The following is a 26,406-nucleotide window of genomic DNA, read 5'->3' as shown; positions in this document are numbered from 1 at the left end:
TTTCAAACTTGAAGCATCTTTATTGCCCTAGAATCCTGAGAATGGTAGTAGTAGTAGTAGTAGCGTACATCTCATCTGAACATGGGTTACATCTCTGTTGGCGCTGGACTTTATATAGGCCTACAGAATACATACATTTACATCCCCTCCACACAGTATTGCTGGATCACACTTTATAATATACTTTGTCACAAAAATATACAGATTATTCCATTACAGTGCACAGATGGAGCAAATAATGGACTTCTGAGATAAATGCATGACAATTGTCAGTAGTAACATTCCTACCAATTTAGTTTCCCTTCATTTGAACATTAATGATTTTCAGACATTTCTAGTTTCTGGAACAGAAACACACAGAGACACATGTGAAATACCATCACCAGATCTTCATCATAAGAAAGAAAAGCAGTGTTTTGCACAATTCTGTAATCTACAACTCAATGCAAAAAATACAATGTTTCAATGCACTGTACATTATTATATTGCCTTGGATGCTATGTTATAGTACAGGTATCAGTGCCATGAGTTTAGTTGTGAAGCTAGTACAAAATGTTTTATTTACTTATTAAAACAAAAGTACTTAAAAATCTTACGAAATTGATCTATATTTGTTCCTCTTATTTTCCATTAATGCCACACTGGTAAATAAAAAACAAAACAACAAAATAATCAAGCCAACAATAAATACATCTCATTTTCAATTTCTCCCCTCACCTTCATAATCTGTGGGTCAAATTTACTTCATGTCTTTCCCTGAAAATATTTCAGTAATATCAAGTGACCCTAACTTCTGCTAGTTAAGTGTCTTACGGGACACCATACTTTATTGTGACCATTTGCCGCATTGTTTAACTGTGTATCCCACACCATTCTTTGGCAAGACTGTCCACAATTCTTTTTATTTAAAAAAAGAAGAGTTATTAAAGCACTACAATGCAAGATGAACAGGCTTAGAGCTGGTTTCACACAAATAATAATCCTAGAGGATCTTCAAGTTTTGTGTCTTTCTTCCTTTTCACTAGCAATGTTTACGTACATATCAATAACTACCATCAAAATCCCTTGGAAGGTAGTTATCCCTGTCACTGAGGTGATGTCAGTCCTTCCTCCTCTCCTTTCTTCTCCTCTCCTCTCCTCCTGAGTTTGTGAGCAGGGCTGTGTTAGCCTTGTCAAGTACCACTTCCTGCATTCATTTTGACCTTTATGACATCACTACCCTATCCTTCCTTTATGTGATCCTAGTCCCACATGGCTGGTCAGGCCTTGGCTTCCAGCAGTTCCAGGAACAGCTTGTGCATGGGCACACGGCCTTCTTGCTTGATGCTGCAGAAGTGCTGGACGGCCCTGGCAGCCGTCTGCCGGAGCAGGGGCAGGGTCATGATGATCTTGCCTGCCCGCCGAGGGTCCTCTGTGTGCTGGGCACTCTCATAGTCCTGCAGGGCCCCATGGAGCACATCCTGGAGCCTCTGGACTGCCTCCACGTCCTCTATCTGCATGGAGTCTGGAGAGAGGGGGAGGGGGAAGACAGATGGAAAGGGAGAAGTTGGGTTAAGATGTTGTTGGCATATACTGTATGCAGAGATTGAATGCAAGAAAAGCCAAATAGCCATTGGAAAAGACATGCCTGACAATGTAAGTTATACCAACATCAACAGTGAAGTTCCATACCTGAGTTAGCCAGCGCAATAGCCTTGACAATAACAAATTCCTCTTTTTCTATTCTCATGGCTTTGTATTTCTTCACCAGCTGCAGTATGGCGTTGTTTAGGTCCAGTACACCTGCCAGTTTGGACTGCTCCTCATCCATGATGTAGTCCTCAGCATACACCAGCTTATCCTCCAAGGCCAGCGAGCGAAACACCACGCGCAGGATCAGAATCTCCATCCAACCGCTCTGCAGTAGACTCATCTGGTCTGCCAGCGAGAGTGAGGGGAAACCTGTAGAAAGAGGGATGGAGAAATTGAGAGGTTAGAGCTAGCTAGGTCAAATTAGGGATAAAGAGAGAAAGGGAAATGAAGACATATCTTAGTTGAAAAGATACAAATGAAAAATACAAAGATTTCAAAAACATCTGCACTCGAAAATGTAATTGTGATGGTTTCAGTCAGAATGGCTGGACCTATTGGAGATATTAGACCAAGGTCAACCGAAGGGTTACTGGCCACGGGGTCAGTTGGGGTAGAGGGACAGAGGCAGGAGGTGTAGAGCAGTTTAATAGTGAAATTCCTAAGTTGTCCATCCAATAAAGACACCCCGTTTGAGCGACAAATACACCCCCATGTGAGCATGATTAGATCCACACACTCTATAGTCTCCTCACACACACCCACACAGCATAATCAATTAAAAAAAACGTTGATTACTTTACAGAATGAAGGAGGGGGAGGCTTTTATTTTTGACACCATCAGTGATTCTTATCAGGGTCCGGGCACTTTTACAATCACCACGGTGACGCCTGTGGCTCCCGCCCCTCTCTTATCTCTCCCAGATTGATTGGAACGCCGTCTGTGGACTCTTTCATTGGTCGATAGGGATCTGCTTTCCAGTATGGAACGATTGATCAGTAGAGGAGGGAGAAGCATTGTGTAAACCTGTGTCTTTGTCTTTGAGGACACCTCTATATGGTCACACACAATGGGACACACACTGTAAAGGAGCATCAGCAACGTCTTCTGTCCCACAAAGACAAGACAATGCCAGCAGAGACAAACAAAGAGGTCCTCTTTTTAACCATGGAATGGCATACTCAAAGCTGTTGTAAGGGTTGCGGGTATGTGGAGATCTTGGAACAATGATGTGCTCACAGGCTTCAATTTGAGAGGTTTATCTGGGCTTGAAGGGTTCAGCTGAGCCCCTACAGACACACAGACATACTTACCTCACAGCCAACTTACGGCAGGCTAAAAAAGGCCAAAGCGTGGGGTGAGAGAGGGTCTTACAGCTCATCTTCTCCTAGCCTGGCCCTCAGACAGAATCAATGTCAGTCTTCATGACAGAACCAGACAGGGGAGGGGAGGGGAGGGGGGGGGGACTCACCTCCCCCTGGGCAGTAGCAAATACAGCCTGTGCCCCTCTGCCAGGACACTGGTTCCTCCAGCCATGGGCTGTAGCCTGCCACTCACACAGAGCTGATGTGACACCACCATTACGGTGCTACAATTGGTGTAGAGCTGAGAGTACTTTCCCTCTGTCCCTCCTCTCTTTGTCCTTTTCTACTTTCTCCCTCTCACAACATCTATCTGACTATCTCTATCGCAATCTCTCTCTCAATCACTATCATCCCACTCTCTAAGTTTCTCTTTCAGTCTCTCTCCTTCTCTGTCACCCCCTGAGGTGGGTCCCTGGTGTGTCTGCTCTGGTTGTTTCTCATGACTGCTCCACTCCCCCAGACAGGAAAACACTCCACTGGCAAAGGGCTACAAATACATACAAACATATGACTGACTGTGTTTGACTCCCACTCTGACAGTAAACACTGGTGACAAGCAGAGAAGAAGAGGTCCAAGGCAGCCAATAGGGGAACGCTTTGTTGCTTTTCCTCTTTTCTTTGAGAACAATGAAAGTGCTGATCAGGAAAGTCTGCACACACACACCTGCTTAGGTAGCTTGTTGTGTAAGCATTACTGGACAAAAATCAACAAAAATACAGGTGTTTCCCGAGTGATGTTTTGGGTGTGAACAGGACATTAACTGCTGATAGAGGAGAGAGACGTTCATCTGAGTGAGAGAGAGAGACAAAGCTTGGGGAAAGAGAGAGAGGTGAAAAAGAGTATATGGTCATATCTACCATCACTGCTATCTACTTGGCTGCCATATTTTTGTGGAAAGCCGTTAGATTCCTTAAAGTTTGTGTACCCTAACAAATTATGTAACAGCACTTATGTAAGGAAATTCAACAGGAAATATAAAATACAATTAAAGTTTATTAAACGAAATCTCACGTTGTTTGGTTAAACGAGGCAGGACAATTATACAGTTAGATATCTAATCCTGTCTGTCACAATGGGTGAAGTTGTGGGAGGGACTAGTTTTCCCAGTTAGCCCAGATCAACACAGCTGGCCCACACCCAAGGGCTTTTCCAAAACAAAGACTTCCCAGAGAGAGAGTGACAGAGACAGGGCTGTCACAAGCTCAACCATGTATCCACAACAGGTTGGAATGCAAACTCAACAGAGGGGGGCGAAGAAAGATGGCGTCTTCCTCTTTATCGCCACCATTAGCGTGTGTCCGATGATCCATATGTGTTGTCACTACACAACTAAACCCTGGCTTGCTTACACAGCTTATTTAGCTTCCTATGCCCTCCATCCAGGAGAGCACTAATTAGGAGGAGTCCTCCCTACACACTCCTCTTAGTGGCAGGGGGGAAGGAGGGAAACATTTAGAGTACTAATACTTTCAGGTAGTAGTACTAGGCTCTGGCACATGGTCAAGTGACCAATGGCGGAGAAAATACCCCCCCCCCCAAAAAAAAAAGAAATAAAAACAATATTATTATATTGTCGGGCTCCCCAGATGGCACATGAACTCGTCATTACACGGAACAATAATATAAATGCAACATGCAGCAATATCAAATATTTTACTGAGTTACAGTTCATATCAGTCCATTTAAATAAATGTATTAGGCCCTAATCTATGGATTCCACATGACTGGGAATACAGATATGCATCTCTTTGTCACAGATACCGTGTCAGTATCTGGCAACCAGTCAGTATCTGGTGTGACCACCATTTGCCTCATGCAGCACGACACTCCTATATATAGACTTGATCAGGCTGTTGATTGTGGCCTGTGGAAAGTTGTCCCATTCCCCTTCAATGGCTATGCGAAGTTGCTGGATATTGGCTGGAACTAGAAGACGCTGTACACATCGATCCGGAGCATCCCAAACATGCTCAATGGGTGACATGTCTGATGAGGCCATGGAAGAACTGGGACATTTTTTGCTTCCAGAAGTTGTGTAGAGATTCTTGCGACATGGGGCCATACATTATCATGCTGAAACATGAGGTGATTGCAGTGGATGGATGGCATCTCTGTGCATGCGAATTGCCATCGATAAAATTAAATTGTGTTTGACATCAGCAAACCGCTCGCCCACACGACGGTACAGTTGAAACAGGGAATCATCCGTGAAGAGCACACTTCTCCAGCATGCCATCGAAGATGAGCATTTGCCCACTGAAGTTGGTTATGACGCCGAACTGCAGTTAGGTGAAGACCCTGGTGAGGCCAACGAGCATGCAGATGAGCTTCCTTGAGACAGTTTCTGACAGTTTGTGCAGAAATTCTTCACCTGTCCGGGTGTGGAGGTCCTGGGCTGGCATGTGAAGCCAGATGTGGAGGTCCTGGGTTGGCATGGTTGCACGTGGTCTGCGATTGTGAAATGACCTTGGAGGCGGCTTATGGTAAAGACATTGAATTCTCTGGCAACAGCTCTGGTTGACATTCCTGCAGTCAGCATGCCAATTGCAAGCTCCCTCAAAACTTCAGACATCTGTGGCATTGTGTTGTGGACAAAACTGCACATTTTAGTGGCCTTTTTTTGTCCCCAGCACAAGGTGCACCTGTGTAATGATCATGCCGTTTAAGCAGCTTCTTGATATGCCACACCTGTCAGGTGGATGGATTATCTTGGCAAATGAGAATTGCTCACTAACAGGGATGTAAACACATTTGTGCATAACATTTAAGGGAAATACGTTTTTTGTGCATATAGAACATTTCTGGGATCTTTTATTTCAATTTATGAAACATGGGACCAACACTTTATATTTTGTGTTATATTTTTGTTTTTCTCAGTCTAATGGCAAAATGTGTAGAATAGCAGGAAATTAGCTCAGGGATTATTTTAGTTTAACATTTAAATTTAGGGGAAATTTATAATGGAAAGATGTATATTGTTCATTTCCATGTGAGCTCTATGCCTGGAAATGCCATTGTCCAGAGCAAAGGATGCCAATTTCAAACTCTCCAAAAAAGTGTTTACAATTTAACTGAATGTATGTAGTTTCTTTCTGTGACTTTAAATAATATTTCTTTTAAAACTGTGATTCCTAAAAGATGTGTACGGAGATGTGGTCAACTCCGTCAGATTTGTCTAAAATCCTAAATGAATCAGGAAAGAGCAGGGTCAGCGATACCCTTAAGGATCCCTTATTCATGTCCTCATTACATGTAGTGCAACAGGACCACTCATGGTCTGTAAAGTTCTCTACTTTTGATAGATTTAAACAAACAATATTTGAATCACCATGGTCACAACTATAAACAGTCAACTCCATCTGCCTGAAAGATTCAAATATGTTCAATTTAATTAGGTTTTAGTCATAAAGCAAACACATTTGCTGCTATATATACCACTTGAATGAAAAATATTTTTTTTATTTTTGTCAACACCATAACACATGAACTCCGTCAAATTTGTGTCTAACATCAACTTCAGAGTGCTGAAAGTCCTGATAGAATGGTTATTTTTGCATTGGGGATTTTTAAATGAATCATTTTCCATATTTTACAAATGTTTGTATTGAACTTAAGTAAGACAGAATATGTGTGTTTTAAGTATCTGTTGTCAACTCTGTCATTGATGGCTAACCCTCTTTTTGTCAATATTCTGAAAAAATATTGAAATCACTGTTCTGCAACATATGCTCAAACAATTTAAGTATTTGTTGTTCTAGACCTAAGGGATAATGGGGCCCCGCGGAACTGCGCCATGCCACTGCAAGTGACACATCCATACCTTGGTTTAGCAGAGCACAGACATGTACATACACACAGATTCATACTGTTTTCTGTGTCTGGACTAAAGTCTTAATCGAACTCAGGGGGCAACAATCTCCACTCTGAGCTGATAAGAGTTTTATTGACTATGATGTGTGTTTATGCCCCTGTGGGTGCGCGCGTGTCTGTGTGCGTGTTTGTGTGTATGTACAGTATACCCATGTATTCCTGTATCTGCATGTTTTCCTACCAGGGATGTGTTTGGCCCAGCCGATGTTGACCACCAGTTCGCGGTCGGCAAGGTCACACAGTATGGTCAGGGCTTTGATGTCACTGTCGGGGACGGTGGGGTCCGGCATGGCAAAGATACTCTCTGGTTCAGCCACCAGCAGGAGAGAGACCACCTTATTCTCTACCAGACCACCTAGAGGAACTGAGAGAGAGAGAGAAAGAGAGAGAGAACGAGAGATGTTCATTTAAAATAGGCTTTATTAATATCTAAATGCACAAATGTGAGCCTGTCGTGAGAGAGAGAAAGACAGCAGAGAGAGAAAGACAGAAAGAGAGAAAGACAGAGAGAGAGAAAGACAGAGAGAGAGAAAAAAAGAAAGAAAGGGAGAGTGTTTTTCTTGTATTCTTACATGTTCTTTTCTGAGGCAGGCCGTGTTGAGGGTTGAGGTAGGGGCTGTTCTCAGAGTCTATCCTTCTCTTGTACTTCTGTCTGCCCCCACGCACCCGGTCCAGACGCACACCTGGGGACACACACACGCACTCAACTTTAGGTACATTAAACACTTGCATGTGTACACAAAAACACTGTATTCCTGTTTAACACACTACCACAATTTCAACACCAGGAGAGTGATGCACTCTTCGAGTTCATTTGATTGACATTGGTGACATCTAAGATTATAGGGAGCCTTAGAGATGTCACAACCCTGTAACACAATAAGCAACGACACATAGGCACACGATGACAACTGGTCATCTTAACAAGCTCAGCGGTAACCATCAACATGGAGATAAGGAGCTAACAGCAAGATTAGGGGGGTAAAAAGGGGCACGTGGTGGGGGTAGAATTTGGGGTGATATTTCACAGCCACAGCACACACACACACGGACATGCGCGCAAGCACATTGGCACACTCCACCATCCAGTGACACCCTATCCCCCTCCAAAAGAGAATGCATCTGTCATACTAATGTGACCTAGAGAGCTTTTATTAGAGGTCAGAACAAAGGCTGCTGCCGAAACAAGGTCATTTGTTCTGACCTCTGCTGCTAGAAAAAAATACATGGCAACTTAAAGACAATTTCAGTGAGTGCAGGATTTTTTCCTTTCTTCAAATATATGCCTTTTGAACCCAACACCTTTCTTTCGTCACTACAAAATTTGAGCTGAGCATGCCAATTTCTCTTTATATGCTATGCTTAACCCCCTGATGACACATCACTAGTCCCTGAATAGTAAGATAAGAGCTGTGTAGACTCCTGTCACATGACTTGGACTCAAGTCTGACTGAAGTCACACATTTAATGACTTGAGGCTCGATTTGATAGAAAATAAAATAGCTTGAGACTTGACTTGGACTTGTAACCTCAAGACTGGGGACTAGACTTTGACTTGAGACTGAAGCCTTAAAATGATCTGGCAGGTTTGGTAAAGTTTTGTCACTCATTTTGTGGCACAGAGTCTCCATGGAATACACTGCACTCAGCCAGAGACAGTAGTCGCAGCATCGCACTTGCAAAAAAAACGTGCAACAGATTGGCTAGTGAAACAGTCGGCCCTCTGATTGGACCAGCAAACTGTCAATCAACGCAAGTCGGTTGAGCTTGCTAACAGATTGTTGATTTGCTGTACAAACTTAAATGGAAAATCTCCATCTGACATAGCAAAAAAATAAATTTAAAAAAACAGTACAAGTCTTCTTAAGGAATGTGGAGGAAAGACCGTTGACACGTTAGTATTCACATTGTCTCGCATCAGCAGCTAAGGTACCTAGGATAGGATCGGGTGCAGCACAAACTTCAAATTGTAGGAGAAGATTGCCATAAATAAATATGCAGCTCCAAAAATGGTTAGGTGACCAAGAATATTAACTGTTTACTTTGCAAGCTCACCAGCAACGGAGCATCAAGCAACAATTACTAACACAGAGCTACTTGTCTTTTGGTATGTCAAAATGGCTTGAAATGTACTTATGAAGCTTGCATTTGGATTTAAAAAATGTTAATAATTATTACATAACCAAATGTGTTGCAGACAAAATAATCAAAAGGGCCGTCTGGTAGCCTCAATAAATAGACAAAGATTTGTATTTAAATAAGTAATTGCATGTTTTTTTTTATTTTTTTACTTGACTTGAGACTCCACTCGATTTGACTTGGTCTTAGAATACACGACTTGGACTTGACTCAAGACTCTACCCGTTCTACTTGGACTTGACTCGAGACTCTACCTGTTCTACTTGGTACTCGACTTGATACTTAATTTTGACCTGAAATTATAGTGACTTGGTCCCCCCTCTGGCCTGAGGAGATGAGAGGGGTATTAAGGAGTGAACAGGCGGGTAAGCTAGGACCCCTGGAGCTTTAGTGATGTTGGTCCTTCCACTGTGGTTGGAAACATGGTCTGGGTTAGTCTAGCGGTTGGCAGGTGCTACAGTTTGAAGTTTGGGACAGGTGATGATGAGGGATGAGGATGTGTGTACTGGGAGAGATTTCACTGTGTTGACACACACACTATTGCCCCTTTGCTTTCGCATAATCCAGTGTATGTGTCAACACAGTGAAATCCCTCCCTACATACACATCCTTATCCCAAACCTCAAACTGTAGAAACTGCCAACTGCTAGACTAATCCAGACCATATTTCCAACCACAGTGGAAGGACTGACATTGCAGGTAGATGTTTATTATAATGAATTTTGCCCTGAAGGCAGAACTCAGCGATATCCGCTAGATGGGCCACCTGCAAAGTCAAAATTGGCTAGCTATATTGTAAAAAAACAAATGAAAACAACAATTCAATTTTTGGTCTTAATTTAAGGCTAGGGTTAGGCATTAGGATTAGCAGTGTGGTTAAGGTTAGGTTCAAAATCAGATTTTATGACTTTGTGGCTGTGCCAGCTAGTAGTAACTGCAGTGCTGCCTCCAGAACAAGATTCATTATGAAAAATGCGTAATTCAGAGGGGTTGGGTTAAATGCGGAAGACACATTTCAGTTGAATGCATTCAGTTGTACAACTGACAAGGTATCCCCCTTTCCCTACCCAGATGGTCATGCATCACAGCAATCTTCACAGTCTCTCTCAAACTACTCTCCCCTCTTCTATTGTATCATCTCTCCCTTCTGCTAAATCCTTCTCCCTCCTGACTCTGCCCCTTCGACCTTACTCTCCTCCCTTTCTGCATCCTTTGACTCTCACTGTCTACCTTTCCTCCCAGACGGTTTGATCTTCCCCTTCCGCTCTGTGGCTGAGTGACTCACTGTGTGCTGACAGAACAGAGCTGCGGGCAGCTGAGTGGAAACGGAGGAAAACTAAACTTCCGGAGGATCTATCATCCTTCCACTGCCTTCTCTCTATCTTCTATTCCTCTGTATCCACTGCTAAAGCTGCTTTCTATCACTACATTTCAAGCTTCTGCCTTCAACCCTGGGAAACTCTTCTCCACTTTCTCCTCCTTCCATAGTCCTCTACCTCCCTCCTCCTACTCTGCGGACGACTTTGTCAACCATTTTGAAAAAGAAGTTAACGACATCCGCTCCTCATTCATTCAGCCCTACTGAGCCCACTGATCCCGCTTACACAGAATTGCCCTATGCCTTGACCTCTTTCTCCCCTCCCTCTCAAGATGAAATCCTGCGACTAGTGATGTCCGGCCGCCAACAACCTGCACACCTGACCCCAGCCCCTTCTCCAGACCATCTCTGGAGACCTTCTCCCATTCCTCACTTCCCTCACCAACTCATAACTGACCACTGGCTGCGTCCCCTCTGACTTCAAGATGGCCAGAGCTGCTCCCCTCCTAAAGAAACCAACACTCGACTCCTCTGACGTCAAAAACTACCGAGCAGTATCCCTTCTTTTCTTTCCAAAACACTCTCTCGTTATCTCTCTCAGAATATATATTTTTTACCCTAAACAGTCATGCTTCAAGGCAACTCACTCAACTGAGACCACTGTCCTCTGTGTCACAGACGCTCTCCGCTCTGAGGAAGCTGACTCTCTCGCCTCTGTTCTCATCCTCCTAAATCTATACGCTGGCTTCGACACAGTGAACCATCAGATCCTCCTCTCCACCATCTCAAGATTGGCCAGGCACTGCATAATCAGGCACTGCATAATTGGTTCTAGGCCCGCTCCTCTTTTCTCTTTACACCAAGTCACTCGGGTCTGTCATATTCTCACATGGTCTCTCCTATCACTGCTATGCGGAAGACAATCAACTACTCTTCTCCTCTTCTCCTGACACCCAGGTGGCAACACGCATCTCTGCGTACCTGGCAGATATTTCAGCTTGGATGTCAGCCCACCACCTCAAGCTCAACCTCGTCAGAATGCAGCTGCTCTTCCTCCTGAGGAAGGCCTGCCCGCTCCAAGACCTCTCCATCACGGTTGACAATTCCACGGATTCCCCCTCCTAGAGTGGTGTGACGATGGACAACACCCTGTCATTCTCTGCAAACATTAAAGCAGTGACTTACTTCTGCAGGTTCATGCTCTACAACCCTCAAACTCAACTCTGGACCTCGAAGCCAGTTCCACTGCATTTTTTCCTTGTTCCCCTCTAATCAGGGACTGATTTAGACCTGTGACACCAGGTGTGTTCAAGTCATTATCAGGTAAAACAGAAAACCAGCAGGCTCCGGACCTTCTAGTGTAAGAGTTGAATACCCCGGCTCTACAACATCTGTAGAGTACGACCTTTCCTCACACAGGAAGTGGCGCAGCTCCTAATCCAGGCACTTGTCATCTCCCATCTAGACTATTGCAAGCCTCTGTTGGCTGTGCTCCCAGCTTGTGCCATCATATCCCTGCAAGTTATCCAGAATACCGCAACCCGCCTGGTTCTCAACCTTCCTAACTTCTCCCATGTCACCCTGCTCCTCCATACAATCCACTGGCTTGCAGTCGAAGCTTGCATCATCTTCAAGATCCTGGTGCTTGCTTACAGAGCAGCAAGGGGAACTGAGCAGCAAGGGGCAATTTTGGCAAATGCTCAACCATTCTTTTATTGGGAGGACTGGTCAAAATTGACACCCTCAAAAATGTATATAAAAATAAAACATTGAAAAAGGTGACATGGCCGGCATCCCATGGGTCTCTTAAGAATCTGAGCTGAGGTCACGCAAACTCACATTCAAACTCTGTCATCAGTTAGACAGCCAACATCATGGATTGTAAAAAAACGGAAAGGGTGCCTATAAACGTAGAAAACGCACATTCTACGTTGTCATCTTACTCAAAACTTCCTATTTTTGGGGAGGCTAAAACCATGATTTTTTTCAAACAGTAAAGTGCATTATCTTCATGATTCCTGTAATGAATGGATAAAACGCCAGGGCCAAATTATTGTCCCAGTCCACCCCTGAGGGAAACTGACCCTCCTTACCTTCAGGCTATGCTCAAGCCCTACATCCCAAGCCAAGCATTCAGTTTGCCACCTCTGGTCTCTTGGCCCTCCCTACCTCTATGAAGAGTATCTTAAATAACTCTCACATTGCACCCACAAAACAAAAACAACTGTCGTTTCTTACTAGAACTGAGTTTGCTGATAAATACTTTGTTGAGGGAAAATGTAATTAATACGATTGTGATGTGTTGTTGTCTCACCTAACTATCTTAAGATGAATGCACTAATTCTAAGTCACTCTGGATAAAAGTGCCTGCTAAATGACTCAAATGTCAAATGTAATGTAAATGTGTGTGCGTGTGTACTCTGTTATCCTGATTATCCTCCACTGCTATTTTTGTCCCTTTCGTTGTCAGCACATTCCGCTCTGAAGAGTTACACTTAGCTCTGATGTGTATGAGTAACTCTCAGACCATGCTCTTAGACACACACACACACACACACTCTACACGGTTGGATTGATCTGAGGGGTCCGATAAGGAGGCGGTTGTTGGGTCACTGCCCCTCCCCTCTGCCCTCACCCCTGTTTCATGTCCCCCTGCACCCCTCGAAGGGGGTGGGATCAAGAGCACGATATCCCTGGAGCAGGAAATGGACCAGGGCAACATTCTACATGGCATCAGGCTGTGCGACCTGGAATTTTAATTTGGGAGCACCACTGCAATTTCTTTTTACAAATAAAACTTCTTTCCGAGTGCCTTAAAGAAAAAAGTTAACACATACTACAGACAAAACGGCTTGTTTCTAGTCTAAACAGTTCAGAACGCAACATTTCTCTTAAAGAGACACTGTTCAATTTTCAATGCAATGCATCTCAATGGTAAAATTGTTTTTATACAACCTAATATTCCACAAATTACTTTTTAATGTAAATGACAGGTATTTGTATAAACATTTAGCTATTTATAATAATAATTTATAATATAATAAACTGTATTTACAGGGTTACATATTAGTTTCTAGGGCACAACATGTTTAAGTTTGGAGCACCAATGAAACATTTGCAGTCAGCATGTACACTACCGGTCAAAAGGTTTAGAACACCTACCCATTCAAGTGTTTTTCTTTATTTGTTACTATTTTCTACATTGTAGAATAATATCGAAGACATCAAAACTATGAAAAAAAGCATATGGAATCATGTAGTAACCCAAAAAAGTGTTCAAATAGCCACCCTTTGCCTTGATGACAGCTTTGCAAACTCTTGGCATTCTCTTAACCAGCTTCATAAGGAATGGAATGCATTTCAATTAACAGATGTGCCTTCTTAAAAGTTAACTTGTGGAATTTCTTTCTTTCTTAATGCATTTGAGCCAATCAGTTGTGACAAGGTAGGGGAGGTGGGTATACAGAAGATAGTCCTATTTGGTAAAAGTCCATATTATGGCAAGAACAGCTCAAATAAGCAAAGAGAAATGACAGTCCATCATTACTTTAAGACATGAAGGTCAGTCAATATGGAAAATTTCAAGAACTTTGAAAGTTTCTTCAAGTGCAATCGCAAAAACCATCAAGCGCTATGATGAAACTGGCTCTCATGAGGACTGCCACAGGAATGGAAGACCCAGAGTTACCTCTGCTGTAGAGGATAAGTTCATTAGAGTTACCAGCTTCAGAAATTACAGCCCAAATAAATTCTTCACAGAGTTCAAGTAACAGACACATGGACATTAGACCGGTGGAAATTTGTCCTTTGATCTGGAGTCCAAATTCGAGATTTTTGGTTCCAACCGCAGTGTCTTTTTGAGACACGCAGTGTGGGCGAACGGATGATCTCCACATGTGTATTGGAGGAAAAGCATGGAGGAAGAGGTGTTATGGTGTGAGGGTGCTTTGCTGGTGCCGCTGTCTGTGATTTATTTAACCAGCATGGCTACCACAGCATTCTGCCGCGATACGCCATCCCATCTGGTTTGGGCTTAGTGGAACTATCATTTGTTTTTCAACAGGACAATGACCCTACACATCTCCAGGATATGTAAGGGCTATTTTACCAAGAAGGAGAGGAATGGAGTGCTGCATCAGATGACCTGGCCTCCACAATCCCCTGACCTCAACCAAAATGAGATGGTTTGGGATGAGTCGGACCGCAGAGTGAAGGAAAAGCAGCCATGTTCTCAACATATGTGGGAACTCCTTCAAGACTGTTGTAAAAGCATTCCAGGTGAAGCTGGTTGAGAGATTTCCAAGAGTGTGCAAAACTGTCATCAAGGCAAAGGGTGGCTATTAAGAATATCAAATAGAAAATATATTTTGATTTGTTTAACACTTTTTTGGTTACTACATGATTCTATATGTGTTATTTCATAGTTTTGATGTCTTCACTATTATTCTACAATGTAGAAAATAGTGAGAATAAAGAAAAACCCTAGGTGTTCTAAAACTTTTGTCTGGTAGTGTATGTGTAGTAGCAAAGTCACTGAGGGAGGAACTATGTAAAGCTTCCTGGATAATGATCTGATGTTAACAAATACCCTTCCTTATTAGCTTACTGCACATCTGTCACACTCATTTCACGGAGGGCCGAGTGTATGCAGCTTTTCGCTCCTCCCTTGTACTTGATTGATGAATTAAGGTCACTAATTAGTAAAGAATTCCCCTCACCCGGGTGTCTAGGTCTTAATATAAAGGAAAAAAACAAACATCCGCAGACACTAGGCCCTCCATGGAATGAGTCCGACACCCCTGGACTACTGGAAGCTTGTTAGTCATGCACTGGGTCATGAAAGGATGTGAAAAACTCTGATTCTTTTGAAGAGATAAACAAATTAAGGAAAATAGCTATTATTATGTATATAATATGGCCAAGCCTTAGCCATATAATTCAAATTCTACTCATTCTATTTCAACTGTGTGCCCAGAATTTAAATTTAAAAAGCCTCCCATGTGATTAGACCTATGTGATATGATTTACTGTCATATCCTCGACACACAAGGACAAACCTGATAGATAAACAATTCTCAGGGGAGAGATAATGCATAAAGCCCTTCTGGTTTAACCCTATGAGGAAAGACCAGTGTTCCAAGTAGTGGAACAATTAGAATGTTTGTTAGTCCACTGCCCTACTGAATTCTAAAATCGAACAGTGGTTCCATGCTTAATCAATTTCTAATCAGGTCTCTATTCAAGACCGAGGATCTCTATCCTCTTGTGTTTACATGGACCTCTCTCGCCTGTTAAAAGGCACACCCCCCTGTCTCTACCTTTACTGCTGCCCCCCAGAGGAAGAGGGGCATTACGCGGCACAATGGGGTGCGTTACAAGGACCACTACCAGGGGGTTTACGATGGGAGTTACGAGGGGTGGTTCACATTTCATGGAGGTCCAGGAATCCCACAAGGCATCTGGAGGAATTTACGAGGGGTGGGGGGGGCAAGGCTATAGGAGCCAGAGCTGGGTGCGGGAGATGCCCTTCCCCTATTAAAAGGAGCTAATTAAAAAAGGAGACGCACACGCTCGCACATGCTTGCACACAAACACACACAGGGTGACAGAAAACAGATGCTGAATCCTTCTCACCCTGGTTGACGGATGATTAAATCAAAGCTGATGAGCTGAAGGGGGAGGGAGCAGGTGGCAGTAAACTCTCTCTCTCTATTAACAGCTGCCGATTACTCACATGCAGCCTTCAATAAGTGGCTCATACAGTGAAGCTTTGCCTTTTTGGGTCACTTCTTTATCTAGCCAACATTATGTCACCAGTCACACACTCCAGTCCTGACCACAAGACCATGAGAGCGCTGCCCCAGACACTCACTGTAAAACTCTCCTGAGTGTTTTGGGGGCCATGTAGAATGTACGATATGTGTGTTGTTCTGGATAATCTATTTCTATTCTGTGTGTGTGAGAGTAGTGAGTCAGAAGGAATAGAGATCCACTGTATGTAGCAGACAGCCATGGTCTATTTTGGAGGTACAGTAGCATCCGATAAAGATACACCATACATGAACACTGAGCAGTGAGCAGGCACAGTAGCAAGCACCAAGGGGCTGGACCTGTTTAACAGGCAAAGGAATTACATTTCACACTGAGATCAATACACATATATTTGTTGAGAGGACGTTTATATCCACAATAATATCCAAGATCTTGATTTGTATATTCTTTTCTATTCACTGTATTATAACACTGTAATACGACTTAATGGATAAAGTTCTATTGGGATACAGAAAAGTATATATTGGCATATATGGAGGAGTATATATATTTCAAGGTAAATAAAGGAGTACATGTATTTGGCATTGAGGAGTAGAGAAGTTCCTTCCTCACCTTCTCTCATCATGCCGACGTTGAGACACTTCATGAAGCGACAGGCCTGACACGACTTCCTCCTCCGCTTGGTGATCTCACACTCACTGGTGGCCGGGCAGCTGTACTCAATGTTACCTGTGGGTTGGAGAGAAAGGAGAGGGGGTGAAGATAGAGAGAAAGGTGGAAAGACAGAGAGGAGAGAGGGGAGGAGAGAAGTAGAGACAAAAAGCCAGTCAAGAAAAGGAGGCAATTTTCTCGATCACTTACAAAACCTTTCATTCAACCACTTCAAAACAAACAACATGCTGAAAAGAAACAGGGAACTCTAAGAAACAATAACAAAAAAAACAGGATAATGTTCTGGAAGTCAGTCAATCAGCAGCACTCTAAGCTGCCACGTCCTATTACATCCAGGAAGCATCTGATCACCTGATCTACTGTAAGCATCTACTGTAAGCATGACCCTTGTCATGCCCATCTGTGTGCGGTGGCGGCTAAACTAGCCTAAAGTGGGTCTTAGCCTACGACCCATTCACAGACAATCACATTAAAACAACACCACAACATGCTGCAAACATATGGATGAGCCACACCCACAAACACACACAGGGCCAGCACATTCCCACACTTTCCTCTTGTGTAAACAGTCCTCAGCTTAAACAACAGATGCTTTGGGGCAGGTTAAAACACTGTTGGCAACACATGCTGTCGTGATCACCACCGTGTAAAGCATATACACTATGTACCATATGTGTACATACACATGCACTTTTACACTCATCATATGCTGCTGCTACTCTGTTCTTTATTTTACTCATACTATTATCTATCCTGATGCCATCACTTCACCCTGTACCTCTGCACATTGACCTGGTACTGGTACTCCCTGTATGTAGCTCCATTCTTGTGTATTTTATCCCTCGTGTTACTATTTTTATGATAGCATCATTGGGAAGGGCACATAAGCAAGCATTTCATGGTAAAGAAAACACCCGTTGTATTCGGCGCTTTGATTTGGATTTGATTTGAACACAACCACTAAGGCCTTTACTGTATAGGCGGAGAAGGCATGGGAACCTGTAAGCTTGCATCCTTAGAGTTGATCAGGTGTTGATACTAAAACAGGCTGTTGGAACTCATATGTCCTACTGCAGGTTTATCTGTATAAAGCCATACACCTCTGCCCTTTGACCATATACTTTTTTACACACGTGGGCACTTCCGTTGAGCTCTTAACCTCAATGCTTATGTGAGTTGGCCTTACCCTGAATGGTCCTCTTGAAGAAGGCCTTGCAGGCCTCACAGGAGGCCACTCCGTAGTGGTACCCAGACGCCACGTCTCCACACACCAAACACAGCCTCTTAGCCACAGAACCCAGCATGAACTCACACTTCACTTGGCCATCCTCACCACACAACCGCCTGGAGAGAGAGAGAGAGAGGTTACACTCACATATATGATACATGCACCCAAGCATAAACCCATACATACACAAATGGGTACATACACACAAAGACAGACAAAAAGACACACAAACACACAAACACCCGCCTGTTGGCTGTGCCGTTGTTCCCCATGCCCGCTTTGTGTCCATAGAGCCCTTGTGAGTCCAAGCCGTTGGTGCGGTTGTGGCCCTTGCCCAGGGGGCCATAGCTGGAGTTGGTGTCCGAGGAGGATCCCCCGGGACTGGGTTGGGCTGGACTGTCCCCCTGGGAGCTGGGGCTGGAGGGCTCATGCTTTATGGAAGGGGGACAGGGGGGGTCCAAGCCCCTCACTGACATCCTGCCAAGGAGTCTGGGGGGGGGTACAGTAGGATACATTTATGGTAACATCTGGTAACATGGCATGATGGATTTAACATGCCCTTTCTGTCTAGATCTATCAGTCAGTTACAACACTTGACCTCAACGTAGACCTACACAAATACACCCACCCATGCATTCCCTTACAACCTCATACCTGTCCTGACCACGTACACACTGACCAACCATCTTCCAGCACCCTTTTTCACTAAACTTCCTTTATCCTTTCCCTTACTCCATCTATCACAGGGACAAACAGAAAAAGGGTAGGAAACGTCTCCCCCTCTCTCCATTCCCTGTCACTCTCCCTATTCCTCTGTGCCTCGTACCCCTATCCCTCTCTCCTGATCCCTTTATCTCTCTCTGTCTATCTAGCCATCTCCACGCTCACCCACCCAGCCGTTTGCAATTTCCCACATATGCAAAGCTGAGGTCCATTACACACACAGGAGATTGCTTAACATATGGAAATCCAAACAAAGATCCTGGACCAGATAGTTTTTTTCTTCCAGACCTCTTGGGGAAGGTATGCCGAAGTCAGGGGCACAACTTTCACTGGGGATGGGGGGGATATGGTTTATCCGACAGGATAAAATAAATATATATATATATTATTATTATTATTATGCCCCCCCCACTTCTAAAACCGAAGTTGTGCCCCTGGCTGTAGTAGATATTACTAATTGTGTTCAGTTACCTAAACAAAGTCTATAGATTTGATTTTTAACTCTGTCTACTTGAGCATTGTAGAGGTATTCATTTTGGGAATGTGTTGTTTTTCTATGCTAGTACAAACAGTGTGTGTTCACATTCTACTGTATCGAGGTATGTTCATCCCCCTACAGTGGGCTACAATGCACATGACAGTATTCTAAAATAATGCTCTCACACACACAGGCACACTGACCCATGTGACCATAGGCTCCTACCACCTACACATACTGTACACACTTCACGCTTCATTCACACTTCATTCTCAGACATGCTTTCAAATGTGGTCATGTGTCATCGTAAACACTTGAACAAAAACACACACGTGCTTGCATGCCATCGTGTGTCGCCATACCCCCTCCCAGCTCATGGCAGGAACCCAAGCTCTGTTCCTGCCATGTAAATCCACACGGTCATGACCACCATTCATTTGACAGGCAAACTATCTGGCTGCCCTAAACACCACCAGAGTCAACCATGACCACGCTCTATCGCCCCTCGAAATACAGAGAGAGAGAGAGATTGAAAGAGCGCGAGAGAGAGAGAGAGAGAGAGAGGGGGATAAAGACTCAGAGAGAGAGAGGGGGGGAGAGAGAGAGAGTCATTCAAACTTCAACCTCATTCTACTTCAGTTTTATATTAAAATAGATAGTGATATATTGTTCACTCCGAAGTGGTCCAGTAAAGCTGGCAGAGGACAAGGGAGTGTGAGGAGACCATTCTGTTCTCTCATCAGCTATCCATCACAAAGGTAGATATTGCTGTGTCAGCTCCACCTAGACCTGAATTGAGGCATTCTCCCATTACTTAGTGGCAGTAGATTTTTCTCTCATAATGCAATAGCATTAGAGTGGAATGGTAAGACGTGGTGTGATATCTAACCTGACAGAGCTATAATCTACAGCTCTTCATAAAAGCTAATCAAAGCCCTGTCAGTGCAGTTCCCATAGACGCTGGGTGTAAATCACAGACTCAGAGGTACATTATCAAACAACTGTGTGTGTGTGTGTGTGTGTGCGTGCGTGCGTAACACTCTCTGTCTGCCCATATCCAAAACAACTCTAATTGACAGAGAGAGAGAGGGGGATAAACATTATTAGCTGAGAGGGAGAGAGAGAAAGGGGTCTATCGCTGGGCCATTACCCGGGGTGTGTAGAAAGAAAGGAGAGGAGGCAACACTCACTCTCAAATGAGCAGTCACAATATTGCCAATGACCAACCAGACGCACGCACGCACTCAGCGAAGCAAAAATAGAGGTAGAGGGACAGAGGGAATGTCTCAATAAATGGATTGTCTGGGTTTATTTCATTTTAGTTTAATAGTCCACTCTGATTTTTTTTTTTTTACAAACATTACAAAATGTATCTAAAATGTTAGGTATAGGTTCATGTGGATGTAAGTTACTCTAGTTATGCACCCTTTTTGGGGCCCTGTTCCCACTATGAGATATGATGGAGAGTCTGAGGAGCGGGATGATGAAAGACTATTCTACTTTTCAATTCACATTACATCCCTGCCTTACCTTTCGTTGTGGCTGGAAACTTGACATTCTTGGTCTGCACTTCAAATTGACCGTAAATATCACAGTAGCCACTAGCGAGTAAGAACAAACTATTCATCAATGACATAAACTTTTCTTTTAAAACATATTACACTATTGAATAATAATGATTAACCCTCTCATGTGATAATAAAAGTACAGCAGGCCTACCGTACAGCATGACAACAAACCAGGCTTCATTTTTATCAATATCATGCAAATCACGGTAAAAGCAAATTGAGATTGAAAATGTGGGTATAAGTGAATTCACCACAACGAGCAGTTTTATATGGAAACCCACCAATAAAATAAAATGCCTCATGATTTGTCAACTACAGCCTACTGATAACAACCACAAGCCGCAGGTAGCCTAGAGCAGCCTATGGGATCGCATCTGAGCCTGGCCAGGGGAAATGCAACGTCTTGTTTTTATAGCCTAAAATAGGCCCATTTAATTGTGTTCTGATTTTTTTTTTAAACGGGATCAAATGTAGGTCTTTCTTAATCCAAAATGATTGACCGGAATTAATGAATCAATCAACACAATAATGATGACATACTGTGTGAGTAACTTTTTAATTACAGATGTAAAGATCCAAATGATACAACCCTGCAGACTGCGAGCTCAGCCCTGTTACTTTTTGTCCAATCACAGTTATTTTCACTTTGTTGTCTCACCACACGATGTTAATTTTTTTTTTTTAAACATATCCTATTTGTATGATCTACATTTTACATGCTTTTGGTGGTGGGAATGGGCTCCCATCATTTTGCATGACAGTGCAGCAGGCAGCTACTGCGAAAATGTAAGAATGTAACAGGCTGTTACTGCAATTTCAGCTGAAAACTCAATAAAACAAGTCTCAAATATTGCATATGCATTTCAGCTATTTCAAAAAACATTTCTCTGCTATTACCATTTATACTGCTAGAGCGTTGGCTGTTTACACTATCCTGCTTCAAGGGGGTCAACTGTCGGGCGAGTGCCATGCGCTACCTCTGGCAGTAGCGGTTGAGATGTAGCAAGTACGCAAGTTTACATTGGAGTAATATGTGTAGCCGATGGTATTTTTACAAAACGTGTAGTAAGTGTGAAGAGGCTCTAAGAGACACATATTACTGAAATGTAAATTACTTTTTTAATTACCCCCTAACTCCTATCCATAACCCCCTGGTCAGTGATTTGGGTCAGAGGGGATTCGTGCACAGTGATTCCTAATGGACCAATAGGAGATGAGGAGGTATCAGTCCTGAGCTGAAAAACCAGCACCACCGATAAGAGTCTTAGTTTAAGTGTTTCAATGGGCTTGGGTCAAACCAGTTTGATAAGTCTCTCTTTATCTCTTTTGCTCTCTTGCTCTCACCCTATCTTTGTTTCCCTCACTTCCTGTCTCCCTTCTCTACCCCATCTTTCTCTATCCCTCTCCATATGCTGTTAAATTCAATTCAATTTCGATTCAAAAAGCTTTATTGGCATGACAAAGCAATTCATTTAAAAAAAAGTATCTGACGCTAATGTAATAACAGGTGAAAATAATCGCTCTTCATATTTTGCTACCAAACATGGTAAGACTTTTCTTATAACTGTATATTAACACTGTAATTACACTAATAGCAACACACAGTAACACAAAAACATAAAAACATGCTCTGTCTCCACATCCTCTACATCTGTCAGTCACTCTCCCTCTCTGTCTAATCTCCTGCTATCCTCTGGTTAGGGTCTTATCTGAGCTGTTGTCTAATATTATCACAGGGTTAAAATATCTTAGATGTTAAGTCCCCTATTTAGTTTGAGAGGTTCTGAAGCAGTTCCGACTGATATTTTGGTGTACAGAGCACTCTATGAATGTCGCAGGGTCCAGTGCTTTATTGTGCCAGAAAGCCTCATCTGTCTGTTTTTCTGCTTCCACTCTGTGTCAGGTTTCACACCCTACATTTGCATAGGTTGTGACGTATCACATTTTCTGGCCTATCCAGACAAAGTATCGATTTCCTCTGTTTCTGAGCGACGCAGACCAGCTTGGGAGATGTCCTATTAAACGGGACAGTCTAGTGAATCCAGCAGTGGATTCATCTCACTGTGATATTCTCAGCCGGATTTAAAGCTCTCATGAAAAATTACAAAAATAATTTTGGAAAAATTGAAACACGACCACTTTCTCTTGGTCACAGCTGAAGTAATGAGACTGCAAACATTCGAATGGTGTCTCTGCATCACTCAGAGGACGCTTGGCTGAAAAGTATGTTGTCAGTTACACGAAATGGTGCCAATATTGTTCAATTTGTGTCCTCAAAAGTGAGTACACCTCAGCAATTAATATCTATTTTGACCAGAAAGGTGAGTTCCAGACCAATCTAGAACTATGCAGAATTACTAGTTATTGGTAATGGCCATCTCGTGTATTTTTAGGAGAAAATCTACATTTTGACATTGTGTTCAAGACAGGGTTTGCTTTGCGGTGGTGCAAAAAATAGCTAAAAACACCAACAAAGAGCTAATAACACCAGTGACCTACAGAATCTCACCTCTCTCTAAAGTATTGTTCATCTCTCGCACTCTCCCAACTCTACCTTTCATTCCCTCACATTATCACTCTCTCTACCTCACCTCCCTCACTTTCAGACCTACTCCCTTAGCTCTGCATACACAATGCAGGTATGGGTCTCATCCGTCAAAGTCCTCATCCTCTCATTTAGACACTCTCTTTTTCAGCAAAACTCCAAGAGGTACACTTGCTCCCACTACCTCTGTTTTACACAGAGCTGCTTATACTGACATAGAAGCCACCATCACACCAAATAGCAAATTAAAAACTCCAAAACTATGATCTTAATTTGAGAACAAGACTGCAAATAGTAGTGCACTGCACATGTACATAGTTCAATGCTTACCATTGCCTAGATAGTGCTATTACACTTTCTTTACACTCTACAGACAGTTTATATACATACAGAATATGGATCAGAACAGTCCATGTACTTACTCAGTGTCAGAGTGATAGGTGAAACACTCAGGGAGGTACAGCTCTACTAAATCCATGTGCTCTTTGCCACCATACTCTGAGGAGAAAACCTACTCACTAGCAAAGATCCCTTTGAGCTTTCTCTCTCTTTCTTTGGTTTGTCTGTCTCCTTTTCTTTCTCAGTCTTTCTCAATCTCTGTTTCACTCTCTGACACACTTTCACTGGAGCAACAGTGTCTCCCTCTCTCTAGCTCTCCCTGTCACTCTCTGTCTGTCTGTCTTTGTTTCTGTGTGTCTCGGTCTCTATCTGTGTGTCTCTCTCATGCTCTTGCTGACTTTCCCTCTAAAAGCAGTGTTGAGACTCCAGCCAGTGAGGTCTTAACTGTTGTGGCTCAGTCTATGATAGAGCACTCAAAGCTACAGCTGGTGCTCATGAATATCCAGGAACCATTTTACATGCCCCTCCCTCTGTACCACAATGCCAGTATTTGACTGGCCACTGGCTACTCCAATGAGAGCCGGCCAATAACTGTGGGTACATAGAGACAGGACAGGTGGCAGTAGTGAGATGAAAAAAGGTAGAGGGAGAGAGTGATAGTATAAGAAAGAGAAGGATGAATGAACAATAAATAATGTGGTTGTGGGGCAAGGGGCAGTGCCCCTTGGTAGTGCATCAGCAGTTTCAATCTTGTTATGTCAGTCACTGAAAGTAACTTAATTAGCCCATGTCAGCTAACATTATATAGATTGCTAGGTAAGTTAGTCTATTCAACTATTTTGTTATTCACTCGCACTCAGATATCATATCAATATGGCATAAGTCCTGGCAAAATGTGTAAAATTGCAGGAAATTAGCTTTAAAACTGCAACATTTTATCTACATCCCATGTAGGGTAACTACATTTAAAATACCCAAATGCCGGACAACAGGATGATTTTGCTGGACATTCAAAATGTTGCCAGCATCAAATGCCAATCATTTGATCTCAATCAGTTTCATGGGAATATGCATTTAGAATTTCTTCAATTACTTTTTTGTTAGCAAATTAGAGCAGATGGTGTTCAAACTATTAGCCTTCCTGTATTTTGTTTAAATCCAAGCAAATTCTGGGTTGTGGAGCGTGCTGTTGAGTTTTGGCCACATGATAATTATTTTTGGACTATTCAGCTAGTTATGTAGAATACCAATAATCATGTGATCTTCCAAGACATTGGGGCGGCAGGGTAGCCTAGTGGTTAGAGTGTTGGACTAGGTTGCAAATTCAAATCCCAGAGTTGACAAGGTACAAATCTGTCGTTCTGCAGAACGACACTGTTCCTAGGCCGTCATTGAAAATAAGAATTTGTTCTTAACTGACTTGCCTAGTTAAATAAAGGTAAAATAAAATAGATTCAGCTTTGATCTAACTTTAAAAGAGCACCATTGTGGGGAGCGAAAAATGGCGGACTCGTTGTCCTCTGGCAGCACCCTGCTCCCACTTCACCAAACAAGCTAATTGAATCAACTATAGCCTACTCTTCTGCGTCATGCAAAATGTAGTCACCCAGACTTGTGGAGGTCTACAATTATTTTCTGAGGTCTTGGCTGATTTCTTTTGATTTTCCCATGATGTCAAGCAAAGAGGCACTGAGTTATGTACTTGAAATACACGAAAGACCACATGTGTGGCTGTTTTATGAAAATCTGGGAATATTTGGCCAAGGAAACATTTTCTGGTTGTAAAACAATCCAGTATTAAACAGGATTGAGTGAAGTTGCAGCAAATAAGTTGAATAAGCAACTAATGAGGATGGAGCACCTCACAAAGTGACAAAATCACCTTATATATTTTCAGGCTAATATGACTATTTACTTTTGTAGCTCTTCATCAGAAGCAGCTTTTAAGAAGTGGTTACGCCAAACTGTCCTCTCCAAGTTGAGCTGGAATTTAGTCCGCAATATCAAAATATCAGGTCACAACAAGGATTTGAGAAGTGTTTAACATCACCAATACAACATCCTTGTGATGTATATATTTTCAGAAGCACAACGTGACTGCAAGAGACAGGTTGGAATGTCTGACTGAAATATGGGACAAATCAACCTTTTTTTTCCCGAAATTAGTGGAGTTTGAACTTGATGATAAAATCTAGGACATGATTGTTTGGTTGCAGAACAAAATGCCAAAATGCAGGACTGTCCAACACAATCCGGGACATTTGGTCACCCTAACTCCATGGAAAAATGTGTAGAATTGAAGGACAAGCTGCACATTCTTTACTTTCCTCCGCCAAAGAGGGACGCCACTAAAATGTTTTGACCGCGAGTTGGGTGATGCTGGGGCCACCAACCACATCTTGCTAAGGGCTCCCAAAACGCAAGAAACAGCCCTGGCAAGGGGCACAGGTTGACAGTGAAATCAGTCACCTTTCTAAATCAGAGCATATTCATTGAAATCTGACTTTTCTAGTAAGAATAGCTCTCGTTGTCCCAATAAAAACATTCTCCACTAATAAATTGCAGCCAGGGAGGCTGACAATTTAAAGTAGTTGTTGCATTTGAATATAGTTGCTGTGTGAGTGTGGGTGTATTTACAGTTGAAGTCGGAAGTTTACATACACATAGGTTGTTAACAAACTATAGTATTGGCAAGTCGGTTAGGACATCTACTTTGTGCATGACACAAGTAATTTTTCCAACAATTGTTTACAGACACATTATTTCACTTATAATTCACTGTATCACAATTCCAGTGGGTGAGAAGTTTACATACCCTA

General features: G+C 42.8%; 1 protein-coding gene across 1 annotated transcript; it reads right to left on the bottom strand.

Moving 5' to 3' along the window:
* Positions 1 to 24,068, bottom strand: LOC139407187 (estrogen-related receptor gamma-like). Its single transcript, XM_071150737.1, has 8 exons — positions 23,671 to 24,068; positions 18,181 to 18,423; positions 17,893 to 18,050; positions 16,647 to 16,763; positions 7,378 to 7,488; positions 6,987 to 7,169; positions 1,672 to 1,941; positions 1 to 1,504 (listed from the first exon to the last, which is right to left on the bottom strand). Exons 1-8 carry the CDS (start codon positions 23,724 to 23,726, stop codon positions 1,260 to 1,262), a joined length of 1,383 nt encoding a protein of 460 aa, XP_071006838.1. The 5' UTR covers positions 23,727 to 24,068; the 3' UTR covers positions 1 to 1,259.
* Positions 24,069 to 26,406: the final 2,338 nt, after the last annotated feature.

The sequence above is a fragment of the Oncorhynchus clarkii genome, chromosome 4 (assembly GCF_045791955.1).
Source record: "Oncorhynchus clarkii lewisi isolate Uvic-CL-2024 chromosome 4, UVic_Ocla_1.0, whole genome shotgun sequence".
Taxonomy (NCBI): Eukaryota; Metazoa; Chordata; class Actinopteri; order Salmoniformes; family Salmonidae; genus Oncorhynchus; species Oncorhynchus clarkii.
The sequence above is the reverse complement of the archived record's forward strand: the minus strand, read 5'-3'. Positions and strand labels throughout refer to the sequence as shown.

Coding starts and splice junctions, on each gene's coding strand:
- LOC139407187 (XM_071150737.1), bottom strand. CDS start 23,726: ATGGATTTAGTAGAGCTGTACCTCCCTGAGTGTTTCACCTATCACTCT. Junction 18,424..23,670: donor ACCTATCACTCTGACACTGA/GTAAGTACATGG, acceptor ACCCCCCCCCAG/ACTCCTTGGCAGGATGTCAG. Junction 1,505..1,671: donor TATTGCGCTGGCTAACTCAG/GTATGGAACTTC, acceptor CCCTCTCTCCAG/ACTCCATGCAGATAGAGGAC.